Below are 27,650 nucleotides of genomic sequence, written 5' to 3'. Positions count from 1 at the left end.
AATCTCGTGTCAATTCAAATCATATGTAACTGTAGTCATTGTTCAATTACTGAACAGTTGAAAGGATTAAAGAGAATTATACTGGGACTTTAGTACATGTCAAAGTAGAATAAAAATGAGCTTGTTATTATTAATTAATACGTAATTCATGTGCCTAGAGATTTATGCATGTACATTGTATTTTAATTAAGAGACTTTTAAAGGTCAAAAGTATGTATTAGCTCAGCGAAAGGATAATTTTAATCCATATTGCCTTAGTGAGAAAATTAGAGCAACTGATTATATATGTCCTAGAAAATACAGAATTATAGCATGATCAAACCAGACCAGTAAGGGGTTAGACAAAGGATCAACTAGTTCTAGGATTATACTTGTTTGTATGTATAGAATCTGTTGTGGCAATATTATCACAATTCTCATGTAGGATCTTAACCTAATACTTGTGTTTAGCTAATGAAAATTTGTATTATATATTCTTAGTATTGAATTGAGTTTTATTTGATAAAGAATGAATTGTACCATGTTTAAGAGTTCAATAAACTTTTGTTCATTGAAAATCCAGTTGTCTGAGATTGCCTCTCAATGCACCACTTGTAACAACGTACGAACCTAATCACGCGGGGAGGAAAATTTGTTAAGTTACAAGATAAAGGTCACGACTGCATATTAGTTTCATACTTAGACATATTTTGGTAATTGCTCCTTGTTTTTGAATTTTATATCTTAAACTAAATGTCCTGAAAGGTGCAGTATAAAATAAATATTTAGGGACACTAAGGGGAGAAGAAGCTTGAATATTTGTATTTGGGTGATATCTCGTATATAAATAAGATTTGGACAAAGACAAGTAGAGTTTCACATGTTAGGATAGTTGAAAGCCTAATAATTGTAAATTTGGACCCAACAATAGGTATGTCTGCTTTTGACAAACATTTTAAATCTGTACACACAACACTGCTTGATAGAATTTTGGAAGATAGTAAATGAAGTAGTGAATGATAAGATCTATTGGAGGCATGTATTCTAGCTTTTATCTCTGTACTAATTTTATTATCTCAGCTAATCAGTGTTCCAAGATATTTTGAGGAGGAGGCACTTTTAAATTTTAGTTAATCAATGATAAACTGGTCTTTTTGCGCATGATTGTGATTTCTGCATACATTGAAATATTCAATTTTATCCTGGTTGGTTTGTAATCCTAATTTTTCAGCAGCAATTTTGAGTTTTCTAATGTTTTCAGCATTTTCTCCAACCAGGTATATCATCTACATATCCTAATATTATTACTGTTCTGTTTGTGTTTTCTTTTACAGTTTCTGCAATACATTTTATTAAAAAGAATAGGCAAAGGTCATCTCTTTGTTTCAATCTGTCAGATCTAATTTCATTAGCTAATACTATTCTTTGGCTGTCACTGATGCAAATTTTGAATAAATGTATTGAGGTATTCCTAGTTCATCTAATACTTCCAAAACGCCTTCTCTATAAATGCTGTCATATGATTATCTTAAATCTATAAATAAAATATGGACCTGCAGATTATACCCCCCCCCCCCCCATATCTAAGTGTAAAATTTTGGTCAACTGTCGATCTCTTTCTTTGGAGTCCTGCTTGATATTCACCTGTATTTTCTTCAGCATAAGGTAAGATTCTTTTTCATAATAGAGATAAAATTTTGTAGCCTGTTGATAGTAGTGATACCCCCCCCCCATAATTTTCACATTAATTTCTGTTACCCGTTTTTTCTACTTGACTGATTGGCAATTCTTTCCATTCTGCAGGTATCTCTTCCTTTTCCCATATTAAATTTATCAACTTATGTATATGAGTTGTTGATTCACTTCCCCCATATTTAATGATTTCATCAGTACCTGGTCCCTTGTGTTTGAGCTGCTTTATATTTTCCTCTACTTCAAATATTGAAGATTTAAATATTTCTGTGATAAGTATTCTGTTTAAAGGACTCACCGTTTAGGAATTTGTTCAAGTACTGTTTCAACCTGTTTGCCATTTCATTTCTAGTAGCTAGTGTTTGTCCATTGTTGTTGTTGATCATTGTTGTTTTCGCATGTGGGCCTGTTTTTTTATTTATAATTTTAATTTCATGGAAAAAATTTCTAGGGTTATTTACTGTAAAGTACTTCTGGATTTCTTCAACCTGTTCACTTAAAATTTTCCTTTCTGTTGTCTGATTATTTTATTGTCTTCCTTGCTGTTTTCTTTGTATCTCTGAGCGGCATGCATGTTGGTTGGGTAATTAAGCGAAATGCGTCTATCTTATTTCTTTTTCTTTACTGTGAGTTATCATTCTTAATTAAACCATTTTTTATTCTATACTTTGAATTCCAATTGAATTTTCTGCTGCTACTTTTATGCTGTCCTTGATACAATTCCATATGTTTTCAATATTATCTTCCAGCTGCATATTTTTCAAATGCAGTTTTAATTCACATTCATATTTTCTTCTCTTTTCAGTTTTAATTAGTTTGTTGATATTGTATCTCAGTTAATTTGCATCTGCTGAAATATGTGTACTGTTTATTTTACATTAAGAACAGCACTAATTAGAAAATGATCACATTCAGCTCCTCTGAAGCTCTGGATATTTTGAATGCAATTCCTATGTTTACTGATTTTCATTTTATACTGATTATTTTACTGATTATGATTTATTTGATTGATTGTATGGGGGCGGGGTCTGTAAAAGTTCTGACAAATACTTAGAACAAAAATGGTATTAAAGCAACTGATATAACCACAAGAAAGAACATACTAATAGCAGAGTTATGAAGGTAACTTATGTTCTTATATCCTCATATGTTCTTTCCTGTGGTTATATCAGTTGCTTTAATATCATTTTTGTTCTAGGTGTTTATCAGAACTTTTCAGCCCCTCCCCCCTCGTATATCCACCAGGAGATTTCCATGTTTGTTTGTGTATATTCTTCCTCATAAACATTGTGCTGCTTATTGAGTTTCGGGATGAAGCCAAATTAATTAATCTTTCTCCATTAATTTTTGTCTGTTTCAATATGTAAATACCACGGGGAGGCATATTTAAATAGTTTATAATACTGGACTAAACTTGCATAAAATATTATTTTAAAATATCACATCTCCAGAGGATAAGTTTCCACATCTCAATTATTCAGGTGTCTACCAGATTCCTTGCTCTTGTGGGTTATCTTATTTTGGGTAAACAGGAAGATCTTTTATTCGGCTAGAAGAACACAAGTCTTATATCAATACCCTGGACTTGCAGACTATTCTATCAACGCTAGACATAGAGTTCATTGGAACAAGACCAGACAAGAGTCCTTCACAAAAGTCAGTTCCTCATGGAACAGCTATGTAAAGAAACATGAAACTTTACTTCACTCTCCTAACTTAAACAGATCCGATAGTCTACGTCTGTCCCCTTTGTGGTAGATAGAACTTTTTAAATAAGCTAATCTTTCCTAACTTTATTTTATTTAATTGTGTGTGTGTATGTACACACACACACATACATACGCACTGTGCGACCACAGAAGTGAAAGCTGTCACTGGCAGATTGCCAAGAAGAGCCAATTCATGTTGGAGGGGAGAAAGGAATAAGGCAGCATACAAATTCGTTCCTAACACACGAAATCACATGCTTTATACATAAAATTTTCCAACTGTTGTATAAGGAAAATAGTTACCACTTTAAAAACTATAATTTTCATAAAAGAAAAGCTAATTTTCCAACGTATAATCATAAACACTCATCCCGCGAAACGCATTGATTGCCCTATTATTGGAATGGATTTGCCTTCTGCCACGTATAGAAGTGTCGAGGGATCTCACATCTGTAGTTGCAACATTGTAAATATATATATGTATATTTATTTATTTAATAAGTTAGGAAATTTAATTACCTTTTTTAGTTACCTTTACATTAGATATTTAGGTGGTGTCTTTTGGAATTGTCAGTTATTGTTCAATTAGCTTTTTTACATACTGAAGATGTTCTTGATACTGAGGCGAAAATTAGTAATAAAATATTTTCTGAGTTTATTTTGGTATTATAATTTATTTTTAATATTTGTCTCTTCATGAAGGCTTTGATTTTCAATAATTTTTTATATATATTTCTTTTCCAATTTTTGCATTAAAATCTCCTAATAAAATGATTATATCCTGTCGTGGAATTTTTTTTGAGAATTAGATCTAGTTTTTCATAGAATTTATCTTTTATTTCCTCCTATGCAGCTTCTGTGGGTGCATGTACTTAATAAAGGTTATCTTGAGCCATTTTGCTCAAACTCTTAGTTTGCTTATTCTTTCATTAAAAGCTTCAAATTTGATTGGTAGTGACCACAGTTTTTTTCCTAGTGACGAGATCTGTTCTAAAATCATGTTTATCAGAGTTGTTTCTACCATAAAGTAACAAAAGATTCCTTCTTCAGATTACCTTCTCATGTCCATCATGTCTCCTGTATTGATGCTTATCCATTTTATATTTATTTAATTCATTTATGATTTCTTGAAATGCTCCATCTCTGCACAGTCTTTGCACATTCCAAGAACCTATTCAAAAACTAGTATTCCAAAGCTTGGATCAATATCCATTTAAGTCATCCAGTGAAGATTACTTGTTACATGTTTCGTGACTGGAAGATTTTTTACAAGATATGGTTGTCAGCCCCATGCTCAACCCCAACCTTGGAGGTCCAGGATGACTCTTTGTCTGACCCCCCTCACCTCTGACCTGTCCAGCTTGGTAGCAATGCTACCATCAGTATAGTTCACAGGATCATTGGAATGTGCATGCTCCCCACCACCACTACTACGACAAGGTGGAGACAACACCTTAGCTGAACTTCATAATTCAACAACCAAGTCAGAAGGTCAAATTCCAGATTGGAGAGAGTTCATAGTTTCCATATATAAAAAATAAAACTGAATGTGAGAATTACAGAAGGATTTATCTGGTATTCCTGGTAAGAGTTATGCAAGCATACCCGAGAAGAAGCCAAGATAAATTGTCGAAGTGAAACTTAGAGAGACATGCTGGGGTCAGACGAAATAGAGATGATCAGGATAAGATTTTACCTTTATGACAAATAGTTGAAAAATCATGGGAATATAATAAAGATCTCTGCTTAAGTTTTATTAGATCTGGAAGAAGTGTATGACAAAATGCTAAGAGAAAAAGCTGTTCAGAAAGCTGCAAATACATGTTATGGGTGAATGGAACATTAGAGAGAAATACAGTCTATATTTAAGTTGTATGTCATCAGTTAGAATTGAAGTACAGGAAATGCTTTGATGTAAAATCAGACATATGATAAGGATTCCACTCTAATTTTTCTCTTATTCATAGTCTTTTGGATTATACTGTGAAAGTGGCATTAGATGTGATATCAGAATTGGAGATATCAAACTTAGCTCTTTGCTTTACGTAGATAATTGCATACTCTAAAGCAAATCCAGTGTAGTTCTCCATGATTTTTTAAGTAAATGGATTCATGGACATAACAAATTTGACATGAACATTAGTGGCTAAAAAGACTAAAGTTATGAAAATTGCAGGAACATGGAACACATCAGCAGCATTCTCAGTTAAGAATCTATAGAACAAGTAAAATATTTCACTATTTTGGCATAATTTCTAGTGAAGATGACAAGTTAAATATGGAAATAGACAACAGAATTAGCAAAGATGATATAGTAAGGCATCAGCTGAATAAGTTTATTTGTAATAAGAGAGAAGTTAGTCAAAAACTAAACTAGCAATTTATGGTTTCTGCCATAAACATTGCTCTGTGATCAGTATATCATTTTTCAACCATTTTTTTTAATCTACTGATGTGGCATCATTTGTTCAGAAGCTCAGTTTGCTATCATGAAATATATAAGCTTTTAAATGTTTGTAATAGCAAGCTAAAAATAGCTTTGGTCAGGACTTTTCTGTATTTCATTAAACCACATCAATATGTGCATCTACTGTAGCAAACTGTTCACTATAACAATTTGTTCTTGTAGTTCCTAATTGTACAAAGTGATATCCCATCTTTGTTCTACAGCCTTTTTAATATTGAGGATACTTAATGTATCGGATATTTTTCTTCAAAGTATTCATTAAACATTTCCATTGTCTTCCACTGCTTACCATCCACTAGGATTTTTCCCCCTTTTGTATATGGTATTGCTCAAAACGCTTCAGATTTGAGTTTGCTTGTTCTGCTAGTGTCTTTTTGTATTCTGCTTCCCCCCCCTCCATATATTTATCAGTTTTCTCACCACTTTCTGCTTATAACCTCCATAGCTTTAATAACTTTTTCTGTACTTCTGCTTCATATGCATTTTCATTTCATATGAAACACACTTTACCTCTCACTCTTATTGCTCTCTATATGTAACTGGCTAATATATCTTAAGTTGAATTGAAATACAGAGGTTCTTTGTATCCTGGATATGATTTGAATGTAGGGTTTTGAATGATGGAGGAGCTGAGAAGGAAGTGGGATGCAGGATACAAGCGGGTTGGAGGAACTGGAGGGAGATGGCTGGAGTGTTATGCGATAAGAAGGTGCCGATCAATCTGAAAGGCAAAATTTATAGGACAGTAGTGAGGCCAGCTATGACATATGCTATAGAAACTGTGGCCCTGAGGAAAAATAACATCAGCAGGATGGAAGTAGCAGAGATGAGAATGCTTAGGTGGATGTGCGGTGTGACCAGAAAGGATCATCTGAGAAATGACTATGTCAGGGGAACAGTGAAAGTTACGAACTTAGGAGCGAAAATACAGGAGGCAAGGTTGAGATGGTTTGGTCATGTGATGAGGAGGGAGGACGAATATGTGGGAAGAAGGGTCATGCAGATGGATGTGCAAGGAAGGCGGAAGCGTGGGCGGCCAAAGAAGAGATGGAGGGAGCTGGTAGAAGAGGACTTGAAGATGAAGAACTTGGATGTGGTGACAGCCCAAGACAGGAAGGTGTGGAGGAGACTCATAAGAAACAGTGACCCCACTTAAGTGGGAGAAGCTGTAGAAGAAGAAGAATTTTGATCATACTAAAATCCAAACACAACCTTTAGTGCTGCAACATTTTTTGTTTGAACATAAAATGTGGTGCTTTCTTTAGTGTCAAAATTATTTTCATTAATGAGTTAAAAAAAATATCTATTAATATGATTTTTGTATCCATGGGTTAGAAGTTGAAAAATGTAGGAATTGCATAGAAGGGCAAGTTTCTCAAAAGAGTTGTAGTTGAGGTATGAATAAAGGTGGACAAAAGTTAGCAAGTGTCATGATCATGCAACTAATTGCCTGAGCTCGAGTCTTTTAAGGTTCTATAGTCTCAAAGCATTATTTCATTATACTTACTGCAATGAATTTAACATGTTTACTTCAAACAGAAAATGTTAAATACAGAAATGTATGATGTTTCATTATTGTTCCAGTGGATTTCATGGTTCTGTGAAAAGCTGGAAACCTGTAGCACATTAGTTTGGGTGGGGGTAATGTGTATATTATACCCACCCTACACATAAGAAGTCTTGTAACCACTAACACAGCAGTGCCATGGTATGCAAGTGGTTAGAGAGAAGAAAGGAATCTGTTAAGATTTTTCTTGAGGAGATGGGTGGATGTTCTAAAGAACAGAGCAAGACAAAAAGAGAATAAGAAGTTAGTTTGATAGTTTTGGAGTTGAAATATGTCTGGATGTTGACTAGTGGCTGCCTCTGTTCATATGTGATTAAAGGAGATCGGAAGAATGATGATTGCCAGTTTAATGGGTTAGCATCATGGCAATAACTATAATAATAATAATAAAAAAAAAAAAGATAATGTAAAACAGAACATCTATGAAAAAGTGATTGGAAGAGTGTGTGTGTGTGTGCGCGCGCGCGCGCACGTGCACGTGAGAGAGAGAGAGATCATCTATTAAGTGAATCAATCTCTTCTAGATTTAGTCAAGCAATCCAAAGGAAATTTTGATCTGTGACCTCTAATTTTGAGATGATATTCCAACATCAGGCATATTTGGAATTTTTAAAGTATTAGGGCTTGAACATAAGTTTTGCTTAAAATAAAATGCATAGCAGACTTTTTTTTAGAGACTGAAGACTTTCACATCTGGCCTATTCCTGCTAAGATGGGCCAGATGTGAAAAACAAAGAAAATTGATCTTAATTAGAGATGGAAATCTTTCTTCTGGGAAATAAATCAGAATTGTGTTAAAATTCACTAGATTATCTTCATCCCACTTGAGAATTCAAGGAGATCAGCATTTAAGGCATTGGTTATAGATTTAATGCCCGAGTCATTTGAGTACCACAAGGTTTTGTAAATGAAGAATAGTAATGTAGTGTACTGTCAGCAAAGCTATGAATGGAATGGATGTTAGTGAGAAAAGGTCACTGATGCCTAGGAGGAAGAGTGTAGGTGAATTCACACAGAGCCTTTGGGTACTTCAGCATTGATGTGAAAATTTGAGAGAAACCATCCATGTATGTGTTAGGGAGTGCTTCGGAGATGAGGGGGTGGGGAGTTGATAATCCACTCACAGAGGATAAGGAGAACATAAGAAGGTCTCATTGCCAGATGTGATCAGCTCTCTTGGAAATATCATGAATTTCTCCAAACATTTCCACTGCTTGTGTAGAAATGTTTGTAAAAGTTTACTAGGAGATGTGCTGTTTAGTGAGAGTGGCAGAATCCTTGACAGTGATCTGTAATTGATTGATGGGTCTCCAAGTAGCAAATCAGTTAGCTTTTATCTTTTCCATTATTTTTGAGAGTATTGAAGGACACCAGTGGTGCAATAGTTTGTTCTTTGACATACTGTATCTCTATTAAAGGGATAAAAATCCTATGTTGTTATATAGCCAGTAAGTGAAACTCAAGATCGAGAACTACGATCTATGAGTTTCAATGCTGAAAAACTATTGGTGAAGGCAATTTGAAGCAAAGGTGGAGCAAGCTCCCTCACTATTCTTGATATTCTCTCATAATGTAAAACACAGCTCCTAGGAGATGTAATGCTGTCATTACATTATGAGGAGAGGTCACTACCCAGACTGGTTTCAACCTTTTTTGAGGTATCATCAGTGAGTAGGTAGACCTGGAAGATATCCAAGCTTAGTGAAAAGAACTTACATACTTCACTATACGAATGCCATAAAGGTGTACTTATATTTTGCAATTAAAATGAAAAACCAAACGACTAGTTTTCTGGCAACTTAATAGATATTAAAGTTATTATTTTATCCCTTTAATATCTATTAAGTTGCCAGAAAACTAGCCGTTTGGCTTTTCATTTTAATTACAAAATACTGTATCTCCTTAGGAACAGGCTATCTAAAGCTTGCTTCCTTGCTGTTGGATAGATGCTAGATGAGCATGACAGTTTGTAAAAGTAATACAGGATTGTTGTTAATTCTGAACCACAAGCTTTTAGTACAACTAGTGGGATATCATCTAGGCCAGGTACCTGTTAACATCAGGGCTATTTGAGTATTTTTTTTTCTGTTGTTCCTGATGCATGATCAGAGGAGACACATACTGTGGTGGGATAAAATTAGCCTTGGTCATTTAAACAAAAGTTGGAAGAAATGACTGATGCCAAGAGAAGATGTTACCATTGTACCATCACAATAAAATTTTATGTGTAATACTTTTAAATGAAGTGAGAAGGGCAGTGAAAATTATTGATCAACTAAAGTCTCTTATAAACATCTATGTTGTAGTAGGAATTTCTGCTTTTAGTAGAACTTGGTTAGAAAGTGATTTTTAGTCTTAACATTAAAAAGAGATAACGGAAGTGCTTACATAATTGTCTTGATTGCGTGCATGTATATTATTCCTAGAATAGGGGATGGGGAACATTGTTCTTGAAAAATTGTATTTCTTCATATTAACCTGAGATGAATTAAAGTTTTTTTTTTTTTTTTAAAATAGGGGTGACTGAAACAAAAAAGACCAAAACTGGAGAGATCTTTCTGAGCAATAAATACAAAATGTTATATTCAGGCAATGACAATCAAGGAAAAGAAGGAGTAGCCATAGTATTCAACACAAAATACGAGGCTAATCTTCTTGAATGGCAGTCAGTCTCAAGTAGAGTAATGTGGGCAAATATGAGAATGGGGAACTGGACAATGAGACTTATTTGTGCCTATGGTCCCACAGAAGGTTCTACTAAGGTAGAAGTGGAGGAATTTTTTGAGGCTTTAGAAAAAGCAACTGACACAATGAAAAAGGAAAAGTTGGTCCTTGTTGGGGATCTAAATAGTAGAGTAGGAAATGATTGTGAGACATACAAAAATATTTTGGGAAAATTTGGAGAAAAGAGCAAAGCTAATAATAATGGCAAATATCTGTTGGATTTCTGCTCAGGACATGGACTGGTTATTACTAACACCATGTTCCAACATAAAAATGTGCACAAATTCACATGGAGAGAAGAGGCTAGAAATAAGAAAAGTCTCATTGACTATGTTATTGTTGATAGTGATGTTTTCTCCCTGGTGCAGGACACCAGAGTGTACAGAGGATTTGAAATTGGAAGTGATCACTATTTAGTCTTGAGCAGGATAAAATTGAATTTCATATTGAAAAGAATAACATGTAAGAAAGTTTTAAAGCGAATAAAAGTTGAGCAGCTCTCAGATGTGAACTGTAGACTAAAATACAGAAATATTATTGAAAAGAAAATGAAAGAGTTTGAGAACAGGAATCGAACCTTGGAGATTCAGTGGCAAACTCTGAAGGAAACATTGATTGATTCTGCCAGAGAGGCATGTGGTGAGGTTGTGTGCAAGGATAAAAAAAAATCAGAACTCCCTGGTGGACACAGGAAGTTAAAGAGGCAGTGAAGGAAAAGAAGAAAGCATATCAAAAGTTCCTGGCAAATAAGTCAGCTTTTACTCTTACAGAATACAGAGACAAATGTAAGAATGCTAAACAGTGTGTAAAACTAGCTAAACAAAAGTCATGGGAGGACTTTGGCAAGAATATAGAAAATAAATATCAAGAAGGTGGCAAAATATTCTGGAGGTTGTTGAAGAAGCTTAGGAATGGAGGAAAGAGTGTTGTAAAAGGAATTAGAGATGATAAAGGTGAAATGAAAACAGGAGAAAAAGATATCCTTGAAGTATGGAGTAATTACTTTGAAAAACTGCTAAATGAAACAAGCAGTGATGACAGCACAGTGATAAAAAACACAGACCAGGCATGCAGTCAGGAATACATATCCATACTTGAAGTAGAAAAAGCCATCAAAGGCTTGAAATGTGGAAAGGCAGCAGGAGTAGATGATATTCGACCAGAAATGCTGAAGTATGGTGGTATAAGAGTCTTACAGTGGCTGCACTGCATAGTTCAGAAAGCCTGGACAGAGGGACGAATTCCCGATGATTGGAGTAGAGCTCTCATAGTACCCATATATAAAAAGGGAAATAAAACTGAATGTGAGAATTACAGAGGTATTTCCCTACTGAGTGTTCCTGGCAAGATCTATGCAAGTATACTTGAGAAACGGTTGAGAAGAATTGTGGAAGAAAAGCTTGGTGAAGAACAAGCTGGATTCAGGCCAAATAGAGGCTGTCAGGATCAGATCTTCACTTTACGACAAATAGTCGAAAAAGCATGGGAATATAACAAAGATCTGTATTTAAGTTTTGTCGATTTGGAAAAGGCATATGACAAGGTGCCAAGAGAGAAGCTATTCAATACGCTGCAGTTATATTGGTGTCAATGGGGCATTATATCAAGCAATACGTAGTCTTTATTTGAGTTGTGAGTCAGCAGTTAGAATTGAAGGAAGTACAGGAAGATGGTTTAATGTTAAATCTGGTGTGAGACAAGGATGTACATTATCCCCTCTGTTATTCATTATCTATATGGATCACATTATGAAGGAATGTGGTATTAAACCTGATATCAAAATTGGAGATGTTAATGTCAGCTCTTTGCTTTATGCGGATGATGTTATACTTCTAAATAAATCCGCTACAAGTCTGCAAGATTCTCTGACTAAATTGAATAGCTATTGTACTAGATATGGTATGAAGGTCAGCAATAAAAAGACAAAGACAATGAAAATAGGCAGAATCATTGAAAATGTCAACTGTGCTGTGAATGGAGAACCTGTGGAACAGGTAAAACATTTCAGCTACTTAGGCACAATTTTTAGTGAAGATGGTAAACTAAATATAGAAATAGACAACAGAATCAGCAAAGCTGGTATGGTGGGAAGTCAATTGAATAAATTCATATGGAATAAGAAAGAAATTAGTCGGAACACTAAATTAGCTGTATACAAGACTGTGTTCAAACCAATTTTAACTTATGGATCTGAGAGCTGGGTCAGAAGTAAAACACTTGACCAGAGACTGGAGACCGCAGATATGAGAGTCCTGAGAAAGATTAGAGGCGTGAACAGATGGCATCAATGGCAATATCATATTAAAAATGAAGATATTAGGAAAGAACTTGACATTGTCAGCATCCAGGAATGCGTTAGTAGAGCTAATCTCAGATGGTATGGTCACTTAAATAGAATGGGAGAGGAAAGATTAGCAAAACAAGTGTTCTCTGCCAAGTTGCCTGGAAAACGACCCAGAGGAAGACCAAGATATAGGTGGATTGATACGGTACAAAGTGCCTTAGATGATAGAAATATAAGATCTGATAATGTTGGAGTCTTGACAAGTAACAGACTTATTTGGAGGAAAATTGTAGATAGGAAGTTAGTAATGATGTAATTTTTTCATGTAGTACTGTCATATCCTGTACACCCCTTGAGGGTACATGGCAGGAATTTGATGATGATGATGATGATGATGATATATATAATTTTAGGGTGAATTGTCCAATGTATTATTATCGTATTATAGTATTATGAAGTGAGAAGGGCAGTGAAAATTATTGATCAACTAAAATCTCTTATAAACATCTATGTTGTAGTAGGAATTTTTGCTTTTAGTAGAACTTGGTTAGAAAGTGATTTTTAGTCTTAACATTAAAAAGAGATAACGGAAGTGCTTACATAATTGTCTTGATTGCGTGCATGTATATTATTCCTAGAATAGGGGATGGGGAACATTGTTCTTGAAAAATTGTATTTCTTCATATTAACCTGAGATGAATTAAAGTTTTTTTTTTTTTTTTTTTTTTTAATATATATAATTTTAGGGTGAATTGTCCAATGTATTATTATCTGAACACTTAGAAGAAGATGAGGAAGAAGAGGAGGAGGAAGACTTCTCTGATATGGAGCATCAAGGAGATGAATATAGAGAACACTGGGAAGATTTTCCAGTAGTTCTGAAATGCCGAAGTATTCGAATTGGTTCCTTTAAAGTTCATCCTCCCCCTACAGAATTTTTGCCTGTTCATGTTGCAAAGGATGGATTTACATTTCAAGTGCCTACAGTTGTAAACCGTATGTTTCAAATCATATGTATATTTTGTTATGATAATTAATAGAAATATGCATTAACTTTTTTAGTAAGACAAAAGTTGAGCTGCCAAATCAGTTGCTTGTATTTATTATGAATTGAAGATACAATATCCTACATTTTTCATAAGTTATGCATTGATTTCTGAAGAGAATAAACAATTGTTCATACTTTTTTTTTGTTATTGAAAGTTTTTTTTACTTGGTTAAAATATAAATTAAAGATATTCTTGGTTTAATCCTTTGTTTCCAAGTGTAAGCAAACTAGTGTCGCCAATTTAGCTCTTTTGGAGCTAGATCTAGCTCTTTTTTTTCTTCCCTAGCTCCAAAAATTTTAATCTAGCACCTAGCTCCAAATCTAGCTACTTCAGAACTAGTTTCAGCTCTTTTTAGTTGTTTTTATAACTTACTGTTAAAGAAATTGTTTTAAATGTTTTCCAGATGTTTGCATTTGATAAGGAATTGTATTGTACGTTTGGTACGAGCATCGTGCACGTTTCAAATGCATGATGACGGCAGTCAGTCACATGGCCCAACAGTCTGCCATTTTGTCGTTTTAAAGTTCATAGCAGTGCTACAAGTTAGTCTGCACAGTGTTCTGGTTGGTAGGTACGATAGCGAGTGGGAATTTTCAAAGACTGATCGTAATTCGTTGCAGTAAAGAGTTGTATAAACTCTTCTTCAAAAATGAGCAATGAGAAAAATAAAGCTTACAAGCAAAAATTTAAGAGGGAGTGGTTGGAAATGGGAATATTTAGTAAATGGTTGTGTGAAGTTCCTGGTGACGCTACAGAAAGCCACTGTAAGTTTTGCAGATGTGATACTGCTAAAAAGCATAGCAAAACTAAGAGACATCTTGCTGCAGTTCCATATAAGGCTGTTCCTATTACAAATATGCTTGTGAAAAAGTCTGATGAGACCGCGAACTTTGAAGGTAGGTTAGCAGTATTTCTTTGTTGTCACTCATTCAACAGTTGCAATCACCTAGTAGATCTTTGCAAAAATATCATCCCAGACAGTCAAATTATGCCAAAGGTAAAAATGCACCGAACTTAGTGCTCTGCAATTGTAAAGAATATTCTAAGTGGGCATTTTGAAGAAGATCTAATTACGGACATCGGAGATGAAAATTTCAGCTCGCTAATAGACGAATCGAATTATATCACAGTGAATAAGATTTTAGGAATGGCCATCATTTATTATAGCAGGAAATTCAACAAAATTATGGATACATTTCTGAGCATGGTGGTTCTAGAAAAGTGTGACGCTAGTGGTATTGTGGCTGCACTGAAAAAAGAGCTCTTGACAAAGAAACTGGACATTAAAAATCTCATTGCAATCGGTACAGACAGTGCCAGTGTTATGCTTGATGTCAAAAATGGCATTTATGAACAACTGAAGGCATATATTCCCTCCTTAATTTTAATTAGATGTGTATGCTATTCATTACAACTGGCAATGTCTCATACTTGTGCAGAATCTCTCCCAAGAAAATTAGAATTTTTAGTTGCCGAAATGTATAAGTGGTTTTCACATTCTTCTTCAAGACAAGCAGTATACAAAGAGCTGTATCAAACTATCAACGAAAATGATGCTCCTCTGAAAATTATAAGCAATTGTGCAACAGGATGGCTCTCCATTGAACCTGCAGTAGACAGAATTCTCAGCCAGTGGTTGGAATTAAAAACTCACTTCGAAGTTGTGAGAGTGACTGAGAAATGTTATAATGCTCAAATTTTGTGGGAGATGTACAAAGATGAAAGGAATCTGTTGTACCTTTTATTTTTGCATCCTGTTCTAGTTGAAGTTCAGCAAGTTAACAAAATTTTCACATCCAACAGTGCGGATAAGATGAGATTATTTGAAGACCTTTCTCGTTTGATTCGCTCTATTGCTAATATGTTAGTGCTACCATCATCCACAGTCGATCCTCTAGAGTCAGAGATTGATGACTATTTGGATCCCAGTCCAAATCTTGGTTACAGATTTGAAAGAAAAATTTCAGAGTTGATGATACGAAGGAAAATAACGCAAAACGATGAGCAAAATCTTAGAAGTAGAGCAAGACAGCTTCTTCTTGGTCTCTTCAAACAGCTTAAGCAAAGGTTGCCTGAAAACTTGAATATTTTAAGAATGATGTCTTCTTTTTCTGTTGACAATATCCTAAAACATATAAAAGAACCTGCTACTCCCATCTTAGAAATAATTCTGAAAACAGAAAAAGATGTTGCTGCTGCTGAATACCAATACAATACTATCCACTTAAATAAATGGACAAATATAGAAAACACTGAGCTATTCTGGACTGAAGTACAAGAAAATAAAGATGCATCTGGAATGAATCCATTTAAAGAAATTGCTCAATGTGCAATAAATTTATTAATACTGTAATGCAGAAATTTATTAATTCTAATGCAGAAATTGAACGAATTTTTAGTTCCATGAATGTAGAATTAAATTAAGAAACAAGATGGAATTGCCAGTGCTGACAGCTATTTTGTCAGTCAAGTATGGCCTCAGGAGTAACAATAAGTGCTGTACAGACTATCATTTACCAGCATCTACACTGAGTAATATTGGAACGATGACCACATATAATAAAGCTGAAAATCTAAGTGAAAACATGGGTGAATTAAGTGCAGAAAACCACATGGAAGATTTATTTAGCCACTTATATGCAAGTATCACTTCAACTTGAATACAGTAAGTAACTTAAAAGTATTATCAGCTACTACTTTAAAAATTTTAGCTTCAAATTTTTATTTTTAACTCCTTTTTAGCTTTTTTTTTTTTTTTTTTTTAAGATTTAGCTGTTTTTAGTAATTTTCATTTGGCAACACTAAAGCAAACAAAGTCTGCTCGTGAAGTAGTATCTCACAACTGGGCTACTTGTATATAGAAGCTAATGACTTCACATCAAGCTTGTAAGTTTGTACCCAACAAGTGTGAAGTATCTTCACACATGAACATACTTCACATGCAAACATTGTTTGCTTATACTTGGGCAAAGGATTAAACCAAGAATATAATTTCTTGGCATCTTTTACTTTATATATATATATATATATATATATATATATATTTTTTTTTTTTTTTACTAAATAATTTAAGGAAATTACAACGTCAACTAGGATATACATTAAAATAAATTTTAATATACTTCAATATTTCGGGGCAACATCACATTGCCATTTTCAAGAAACTTAAGAACAAGACACTTCCACGCAGGCACAACAAACAGTAAGTGAGGAAGAAGCAGGAAGCTATTATTTCTCCTAAAGTCCTGATGGTGCCCCCCTAGTGGGCAACGTTGGTATTCTTGGGCGATTGGGCTGAAGGTCTTCTGATCTAGGTTTCCCAAATTTGAGGCAGTCTCATGCAGCCAAATTTGTTGAGGTTTGGATTGTTTCTTAGGGCTGAAGCTGATTCCATGAAAAGCCTTTCATATTTGTATTTACTACGGTGTATTATCGTGGCTTTCTTCCACCGTATTCTATGGCAGGTATCCAGCGCATGTTCAGCAAGACCAGAGTGGCTTACTTCCTCACTTACTGTTTGTTGTGCCTGCGTGCATGTGTCTTGTTCTTAAGTTTCTTGAATATGGCAACGTGACGTTGCCGAAATATTGAAGTATATTAAAATTTATTTTAATGTATATCCTAGTTGACATTGTAATTTCCTTAAATTATTTAGTAAAAAATGCATAACCAACATCTAAGCTTTTCCACGACTTTTACTTTATAGTTTACCAAAGGGGAAAACTTTCAACATCTATCTCTGATCCAGAGTATATTAACAATATGGTGATACACCTTTTAACTGCTTGCGGTGGGATGGGCTTGTCACTGAGTAGAACTGCTGCTGAGTAATGAGTTAAATGGTCCTTCAGGTCACTCATGTGATCTGAGGGATCACATGAGTTTTTGGAGAGGTATCTCTGCTCCTAAATATACCTCAATAGATGTTGAAGCCAGTCTGGGTAGTGGCCCTCCCATAATGCTTAGCATTATACACCTCTTTGTCTAAAAATCAAGACATAAGAGACTTTCAGAGAAAAAAAAAATAGCAAGATTACTTCTGTAGATTAATGTACAATTCACTTTCTGTCAAATTCACAAACTTAATCCTCCTCTTTGTTATCCTGGAATTTACAGAATCCCCTGCTGTTATGGTTTATGTTATTATGGACAAACTGGTTGATCTGAATGATTTTGAAGAACATCAGGAATGCATTTCTTTTATAGAACCCAACAAATTTGGTCTAGCCAGGCACGCTTTATCTATAAAACACAGGATTCAGTGGAACAAAACCAAACACAAAAGCCACTTTCTTCTGAGAAGACTCTACAAAGTAAAGTACACATTCACAACTCAAACTTAAACAAAAGTGATTGCCTAAAACTTTCTCAATTTTGGAAATTATATTAATTAATACTTGCCATTCATGTTTTTTAATTGTAATTAAATTTTGTGTATATTTTAAAATAATTAAATTAATTTATTGTAATTTATTTTCAATCTCTATTAATGCAGATAGAGCTGTTTTTCTGCAGCCAATAGTGCACATAATATTAATTGAATTATTCTGCTTAGTTTTCCTATAACTGTATTGACAATGGCTTAGCTGAAAATTTTACAAATAAAAGTATTAAATTGTGATTCTAGTAATAATAATATTTATGATGCCTCTGAAAGGGGATGTGTGCTTTACATTAGGAGATTTTAAGGCAACTGATGTGAAGATACTTCACCCACACTTTGTTTGCTTACACTTGGATAAAGGATTAAACCAAGAATATAATTTCTTGGCTTTTTTAATTGTTTATACAGTTATTTCAGTTATTCATACTGGAAAGTTATAATTCTTATGTTTGCATTCTTTGTCACTGAAAAATATGTCAAGAAAATATTATATGGTATAATTTAGACCTGGAGTTCAAAACTCATGAAAACATATTTAGAAATAAATCCATTTAATAAAAATGTCATATTGCAGTTTAAATTTTACAACATACTTTCCTGACTTGTTTTGAAAACTGTCATGGTTTGCATATCTAAGGGTGGAAAATATATCTAACTATATCCCAATCAATTTTGTATCAACTTCATGGAAGTTATATTAATATGCTCATTAAAAAGTTCTCTGTTTACTAAATATACAGCTGGAATCCCACAATGTTTTGCTATAATTTTTCAGTTATATTTTATGATCTACTAATTAAAAACAGTTGTCATGTAATAGGAGAAGATTGTTGACAAGATATATAAAATATCTCAAAATATTTTTTTTGATAAGTTATTTTGTGTTAAATGAGCTGAAATTGTTTTTAATACCAATGCTATGCTGTTTTAGCCTGTGTAGTCCTGTGGTAATGCTTTTGCTTCCATAATGCTAGACTGTCAGAAGAAAAACAGTTTTGGTTTGATTCTAGCTGCCAACTAGGGAAACTCTTTCTAGGTTTTCTTTTTAAACAGTTCCTAAGTTAGTTGATTTTTGCACAGACATGCAGATTTGTTCTCCCCAGAAACTCTAATTTTAAATTAAAAAAAAAAAAAAATCGACCATAGAACTCTTGATTCAGACAATAACTAATAACTTATTGTTTGAGATGGTTTCATAAATCCTAAATGCTTATGAAGCTAATATTTGCATGTGCTTATCTCTATAAAAGGATATTATATAGAGTGACAATGTAATATAACTATGTTAATGACAAGAATGGGCGTTGTCAAGGAAACGATGTGGAGAGAACGGTTTCGGGTTTGTGTTTGTCTGGTTCGAACCCATCAAATGTGTGCAAAGATGTCTACGTGTGTAAGGCATCAGAGAATAGAGATCTGCAAGTTGTCAGGCAGACTGCAGACAAGACAATACAAAAGAACAAACAGTTAGATTATTAAGTCTGTACACGAATGCTAGGAGTATCAGAAACAAAGGGATAGTTTGTTGCCTTAGTCAATATGTAGCGATCTCAGATTGTAGGTATTAGTGAGACCTATCAATATCAGACCTAACTGGTATCGAGTGTCAAGGATACAGTATGTTTAGGAAGGACAGAGAGGATAGGAGAGGAGAGGGTGTACTGCTAATGATATCGGATGACTTGAATCCAGTTAAGAGTCGAGACCTATGATTGTAGTACTACTACTAACAATATTTCATGTGGCTCTGAGTTTGAAGCCATCTGGTGTGAGGTGGAATCTAACAAGATCAATTACATAGTAGGGTGTTGTTACAGACCTTGTGGATCGGTTGCAAGTGATGAAGAAATGCATCACCAAATAGACAAGATGAGTACGAAAAGAGTAATCATAATGGGAGACTTTAATTATTGAAATATTGATTGGGTAGCAGTGGAATCTCATGAGAAGAATGAAAATGCATTTATCGAGCTGTTGCGGGACAACTTCATCAAGCAGCATGTAACAGAAGGAACTCGAGGGCAAAGAGTGTTAGATTTCATTATAGTGTCAGAGGGTGTTTCAGTTAAAGACATAACTATTCTGCCTCCGATTGGTGATAGTGATCATTCAGTACTCACTTGGAAAGTGACTAAGTTTATGAATGTTCCATCCAGAAAAGGTTACATGCTGAATTACAAAGCAGGAAATTAAGACCAACTGAGGAGTATATTGAGTTCAGTGAAATGGGATCAGTTCCTGGATGGAAAGAATATCTACAGTGCATGGGAAGCATTTAAACAATACTTAAATGATGCGATATCAGAATATGTTCTGAGAGTTCAAAGAATAAATAGAGTATGAGTCAAATGGATGTGTAATGTTAATAAGCAAGAGATTCATAAGAAAAGGAAGATGTGGAAGGAATACCATTTGCATAAGGATGAAGTCTGTTATGAACGTTTTAAGCACAGGCTAGAATAGTCACAACTGTTGTACAGAAAGCAGTCTGAGTATGAAAAGAAACTAGTGTGCTAAAGACAACCCACAAGAATTCTATCGATATGCTGCAAGTAAAAGAAAGAATGAATGTGAAAAAATAGCTCTTCTAAATCCAGATGACATGAGGGTTACAGATGCAGAAGAGGTTGTTCAGTTAATGGGTGTCCATTTTGTAAAAGCTATCAACCTGGTGAAAGCAACATTGAGCGCACTGTTACCTCTTCACTAGATGAAGAAACGCAGGTGTGTGAGGATGAGGTATTAGAGCTGTTGCACAAATTGAATAAGAATTCAGCAATAGGGACTGATGGAATATCAGCATGTGTGTGAAAAGAGTGTTCATCTGAACTGGCCATTCTTTTGACCAGGCTGTTTAATATGAGTTTCAGAACAGGGAAGATTAAGCAGGAATGGAAGGAATGTATGGTAATTCCATTGCACAAGGGTGGTGCAAAGACTGATGTATCCAACTATCGACCAATTAGTATCTCAGGAGTGGTGGTGAAAATTTTCAAAAAATTGGTTAGAGCTTGCATTCAGAAATGGGTTGACAGTGAATCTCTACTTTGCAATGAACAACATGGGTTTACTAAGGGAAGGTCATATTTTAGCAACTTGCTCACATTCTATAACAATGTTACCATTGAACTAGACAAGGAGAATGGATACACCATGATACTTTTGGATTTTGCTAAGGCTTTTGACAGTGTACAGCATGGTACACTGTTGCATATATTGTAGAAAATGGTTTGGGTTATACAATATTAGCATGGATAAGAGGATGGCTGACTGACAGATATCAAAAAGTGGTATATGGGGGATCTAAGTCTGCAAGGTTTAAGTTCGATTATATTTACCTTATCACGATGAGGATCAATGCCCTGCCACCTCAATCTGGCACACAGCTCGATGGGGTAGTGACGACTCAAATTGTAGGGCTGGCTGCGACTACAGTGAGACATTGTCTCATATAGCCCAGTGTTGCTTCCGCACCAGTGGGGTCTGCGTGCAGAGGCATGACGCCATGGTCTTCATTCTGAACAACCGCTTTAAGAACAAAGGTTGGAAGACTGTGGTGGAACCACATTATAGGACCTCTGCGGGTTTGCATAAGCCAGACTTAGTGATTTAAAGAGATGGTGACGTCTGGATAGTTGATGCCCAGGTGGTGGGAACAGGGCACCCACTAGCCTATAACCATAATAATAAAGTAAACTATTATAAAAATAACCAAGATCTCATTAGTAAGATGCGGGAGGAGCATGGGACAACTCCGAGGTTTACCAGGCCCACCATCTCTTTACAAGATGTATGGAGTGCAGATAGTTATAAGGACTTAAAACAGCTTCGGCTTATGCAGAAGGATATAAAAGTTCTTTCCTTGAGGGCCCTACAGGGCACACTGGCGGCATGGCATTGCCACCGGAGAATGACTACAGTGATGACTAGAACAGGCATAGGGTAAAACACTTGTAAAGACTTAAGCCTATTACAAGTCTGGACGTGATGTAAGGGTAGTACTGCCCATTACCGGTACAAAGATTAATAATAAAATAAAAAATAAGAAGTGGTTATCACAAGGATCAGTGCTTGGTCCACTGTTATTCAATCTGTACATTAATGATATTGGGAGAGATTTGACAAGCGACATACAGCTATTTGCTTATGATGCAAAGATAGGTAGGGTAATCAGGAATGCTGCTGATATGTAGTACTTGCAGAATGATTTGAATAGGCTGGAATTGTGGACATTGGAAAATGGGTGTCCATTCAATGTGAGTAAATATAAAGTCATTCACATCGGCATGATTAGATATCTGATGTCATATTATGTTGTGGTGGGATTAGGCTAGAAAAAACTGATGAGGCTAGGATCTTTGAGTATTAATATATAGGAAGTTGAAGATTAGGGGCCATGTGACAAAGATTGCAAATACAACTCAAAAGATAATTGCAATGCTGATTGATAAGACCTCACTTGGACTATTGTGCGCAGGTTGGGTCTCCTTGTTTCCATTGTGATTCTAATATGTATTGGAGAGTGTTAAAAATGATATCAGGATTATGGAATACTGATTATGAAGACAGATTGAGAATTTGTAGACTGCAGATACTAGCCAACAGGAGAAAGAGGGGAGATATGATTGAGACTTACAAACTTCTGAAAGGGTCATACAGGATTTCAATTGATGAAATTTTTCAGTTTATGGATGCTAATAATGAAGACTGCTAAGAAGGGGTTAGGGCTAGATTTTTCTCTCAGAGGGTGGTTGTGATTGGAATGGATTGCCATTGGATGTTGTTGAGTGCAAGCAATGTGAATAAATTCAAGAATAAGTATGATACCTGGTGTGTGTAGTATGTGGCCTCCATCAATGAGTCTCTGACTCCCTGAAGGTATCTCTTAATAATAATAATAATAATCAAATTCCTGATATATATACCCTCAAGCAGTGTACAGGATATGATAGTATTACATGAAAATTTACATCATTACTAACTTCCTATCTACAATTTTCCTCCAAATCAGTCTGTTACCTATCAAGACTCCAACATTATCAGATCTTATATTTCTATCTTCTAAGGCACTTTTTACTGTATCAATCCACCTATATCTTGGTCTTCCTCTGGGTCTTTTGGCAGAGAGCGCTTGTTTTAGTAATCTTTCCTCTCCCATTTGTTTAAGTGACTAAATTACCTGAGATTAGCTATTCTAACACGTTCCTGGATGCTGACAATGTCAAGTTCTTTCCTAATATCCTTGTTTTTCATATGATATTGCCATTAACACCATCTGTCCAAGCCCCTAATCTTTCTCAGGACTCTCATATCTTCGATCTTTAATCTTTGGTCAAGTGTTTTACTTCTGACCCAGCTCTCAGATCCATAAGTTAAAATTGGTTTGAATACTGTCTTGTATACAGCTAATTTCTCTCTTATTACATTTAAATTTATTCAATTCACTTCCTACCATACCAGCTTTGTTGATTCTGTTATCTATTTTCATATTTAATTTATGTGTTGAGGCTTAAGTGCTGTGAGGACATCATGTTGGAGGCTTAGTGGATTGTATACAGCACTCACAAAGGATTAAAACAGAATTTTATACTTCCTATATTTCGTCTTGGGGGTGCAGAGAACCGACCAGGGCTTCTGACCTAATGCCCAATCCTCACCTTCTCGTGGTGCACCCTATTGGGTATCTACCTGGATACTGAACAAATGAGGATGGGCTGGCAATTTTGGATTTAGCCGACCAAATCGTATTCTTATTGGCTTAAACCAGTATACAAAATGATGGTACAACATGACAAAATTTCATGCTGGCTGGGGCATTGCCCGGTTACACAAGGCCCATGTTGTTTTCTCCAGAGAACCATGGTGAACAGCGAAAAGTCAGATACTGGAACGAACCCTAAAGCACACCCCAACTCAACATCACCAGAGTTAAAGATCGGTACTATCAACTTAAGAAGCCTGAATGGCAAAGAAATGGAGCTAGCTGAGGAATTAGATAAGTACCAGATCGACATAATAGTGGGTGACTGAAACAAAAAAGACAAAAACTGGTGAGATCTTTCTGAGCAATAAATACAAAATGTTATATTCAGGCATTCAACACAAAATACGAGGTTAGTTTTCTTGAATGGCACGCAGTCTCAAGTAGAGTGATGTGGGCAAATATCAGAATGGGGAATTGGAGAATGAGATTTATTTGTGCCTATGGTCCCACAGAAGGTACTGTGGAGGAATTTTTTGATGCTTTAGAAAAAGCAACTGACACAATAAAAAAGGGAAAGTTAGTCCTGGTTGGGGATCTAAATAGCAGAGTAGGAAATGATTGTCAGACATACAAAAATATTTTGCGAAAATTTGGAGAAAAGAACAAAGCTAATAATAATAGCAAATACCTGTTGGATTTCTTCTCAGGACATGGACTAGTTATTACTACTAACACCATGTTCCAACATAAAAATGTGCACAAATTCACATGGAGAGAAGATGCAAGGAATAAGAAAAGTCCCATTGACTATGTTATTGTTGATAGTGATGTTTTCTCCCTGGTGCAGGACACCAGAATGTACAGAGGATTTGAAATTGGAAGTGATCACTATTTAGTCTTGAGCAAGATAAAATTGAATATCATATTGAAAAGAATAACATGTAAGAAAGTTTTAAAGCGAATAAAAGTTGAGCAGCTCTCAGATGAGAATGGTAGACTAAAATACACAAAGCTTATTGAAGAAAAAATGAAAGAGTTTGAGAACAGGAACCAAACCTTGGAGATTTAGTGGCAAGCCTTGAAGAAAACACTGATTGATTCAGCCAGAGAGGCATGTGGTATGGTTGTCTCCAAGGATAAAAAAATCAGAACTCCATGGTGGACATAGGAAGTTAAAGAGGCAGTGAAGGAAAAGAAGAAAGCATATCAAAAATTCCTGGCAAATAACTCAGCTTGTGCTCTTAGAGAATACAGAGACAAATGTAAGAAAGCTAAACACTATGTAAAACTAGCTAAACAAAAGTCATGGGAAGACTTTGGCAAGAACATAGAAAATAAATATCAAGAAGTTGGCAAAATAATCTGGAGGTTGTTGAAGAAGATCAGAAATGGAGGAACGAGTGCTGTAAAAGGAATTAGAGATGATAGAGGTGACATGAAAACACGAGAAAAAGATATCCTTGAAGTATGGGGTAATTATTTTGAAAAATTGCTAAATGAAACAAGCAGTGAAAGTACAATGGTAAAAAAACACTCAACAGGCATACAGGCTGGAATACATATCCATACTTGAAGTAGAAAAAGCCATCAAAGGCTTGAAATGTGGAAAGGCAGTAGGAGTAGATGATATTCGACCAGAAATGCTGAAGAATGGTGGTATAAAAGTCTTACAGTCGCTGCACTGCATAGTTCAAAAGGCCTGGACAGAGGGATGAATTCTGGATGATTGGAGTAGAGCTCTCATAGTATCCATATATAAAAACGGAAATAAAACTTAATGTGAGAATTATGGAGGTATTTCCCTACTGAGTGTTCCTGGTAAGATTTATGCAGGTATACTTGAGAAACGGTTGAGAAGAATTGTGGAAGAAAGCTTGGTGAAGAACAAGCTGGTTTCACACCAAATAGAGGCTGTCAGGATGAGATCTTCATTTTACTACAAAGAGCTTAGAAAGCATGGAAATATAACAAACAGAGATCTGTATTTAAGTTTTGTTGATCTGCAAAAGGCATATGACAAGGTGCCAAGAAAGAAGTTATTCAATATGCTACAGTTATATGGTGCCAATGGGCCATTATATCAAACAGTACTTCGCCTTTGTTTGAGTTGTAGGTCAGCAGTTAGAATTGAAGGAAGTACAGGAAGATAGTTTAATGTTAAATCTGGTGTGAGACAAGGATGTAAATTATCCTCTCTGTTATTCATTATCTATACGAATCACATTATGAAGGAAAGTGTTAAACATGATATCAGAATTGGAGAATTGTTAATCTCAGCTCTTTGCTTTATGCGGACGATGTTATACTTCTAAATAAATTCGCTACTAGTTTGCAAGATTCCCCGACTAAATTGAATAACTGTTGTAATAGATATGGTATGAAGTCAGCAATAAAAAGACAAAGACAATGAAAATAGGTAGAATCATTGAAAATGTCAACTGCGTTGTTAACACAGAACCTGTGGAACAAGTAAAACATTTCAGCTACTTGGGCACGATTTTTACTGAAGATGGTAAATTAAATATAGAAATAGACAACAGAATCTACACACAGTTGAATAAATTCAAATGGAATAAGAGAGAAATTAGTCAGAACACTAAAGTAGCTGTATACAAGACAGTGTTCAAACCAGTTTTAACTTATGGATCTGAGAGCTGGATCAGAAGTAAAACACTTGACTGAAGACTAGAGACTGCAGATACGAGAGTCCTGAGAAAGATTAGAGGTATGAGCAGATGGCATCAATGGTAATATCATATTCAAAACGAGGATATTACGAAAGAACTTGACATTGTCAGCATCCAGGAATGCGTTAGCAGAGCTAATCTCTGGTGGTATGGTCACTTAAACAGAATGGGTGAAGAAAGTTTAGCAAAACAAGTGTTCTCTGCCAGGTTGGCAGGAAAACGACCCAGAGGAAGTCCAAGATAGTTGATTTATATGGTACAAAGTGCCTTAGACGAATAGAAATACAAGATCTGATAATGTTGGAGTCTTGACAAGTAACAGACTGGTTTGGAGGAAAATTGTAGATAGGAAGTTAGTAATGATGTAAATTTTTCATGTAGTACTATCATATCCTGTACACCCATTGAAGGTACATGTCAGGAATTTGATAATGATGATATTTCATCTCAGTCACTTAGACATCCTCAGGGATTTCAAAAACAACTAATGTGACATACACAAATTCCACACAATACTAAGCCAACCATGTGGGTGATACTGAAGTCCTATCTAGGTGGAGCTCCCTCTATGGGCAGTTGGAGGTGGCCTGGAATGTATGGTGGGATCTCTGATGATAAATGTTTCCCAAATCATAGGAAATTTAATGCAACCATGTTTATTTAAATTAGGTTTACTTTTGAGAGCTGCTGCAGATTCTAAAAATAGTCTCTCTTTTTTGAATTTGCTGTGGTGGAGCATGGTGGTTTTTTTCCAAGCAATTCTGTCGGTTGTATCCAAGACATGGTCAGCCAGGCCTGAGTGACCATAGTTGAGGTTGCAGATGTATGACTTCTGTTCTTCTAGGTGAATGGATGCTGATCTGTCTGTCTGTCCAAAGTATGCCAGCTTACAGGAACAGGGTACTTTATAAACTTGAGGCACTGAGCGACTTTAGTGTCACTCACATGGTTGGCTTAGTATTGTGTGTGCTATTTGTGTATATGTTACATTAGATTTTTTGTAATCCCTGAAGATGTCTTAGTGACTGAGATGAAATGTAGGAAGTATTAAATTCTCTTTTAATCCTTTCTGAGTGCTGTATACAATCTATTAAGCCTCCAACATGATCATGTTTAATTTACCATCTTCGCTAAAAATCGTGTCTAAGTGGCTAAAATGTTTTACTTGTTCTGTAGGTTCTCCATTCAGAATGCAGTTGATATTTTCAATGTTTCTGCCTATTTTCATTGTCTTTGTCTTTTTAATGCTGCCCTTCATACCATATCTATTACAACAGTTATTCACTTTAGTCAGGGATTCTTGCAGACTTGTAACGGATTTATTAAGAAGTATAACATCATCCACATAAAGCAAAGCACTGAGATGAACATCTCCAATTTTGATATCAGGTTTAATACCACTTT

The 27,650-nt window shown here is 35.2% G+C and overlaps 1 protein-coding gene across 2 annotated transcripts in view; it reads left to right on the top strand.

Annotated features, from left to right (window-relative positions):
* The window catches only part of LOC150095959 (sentrin-specific protease 6-like), a 452,901-nt gene that overhangs the window by 184,208 nt on the left and 241,043 nt on the right, over positions 1–27,650 (top strand). For both annotated transcript variants that reach the window (XM_090408975.1, XM_090408976.1), the window contains one exon: positions 13,169–13,418. In XM_090408975.1, the coding sequence (XP_090265101.1) occupies positions 13,169–13,418 (250 nt within the window). The remainder of the gene's footprint in view (positions 1–13,168; positions 13,419–27,650) is intronic.

Source organism: Typopeltis vanoorti, chromosome 19, assembly GCF_054136105.1.
Source record: "Typopeltis vanoorti isolate ZY-2024b chromosome 19, IOZ_Tvanoo_1.0, whole genome shotgun sequence".
NCBI classification, from domain to species: domain Eukaryota; kingdom Metazoa; phylum Arthropoda; class Arachnida; order Uropygi; family Thelyphonidae; genus Typopeltis; species Typopeltis vanoorti.
Note: the sequence above shows the minus strand (reverse complement) of the source record. Positions and strands in the feature narration are given on the sequence as shown.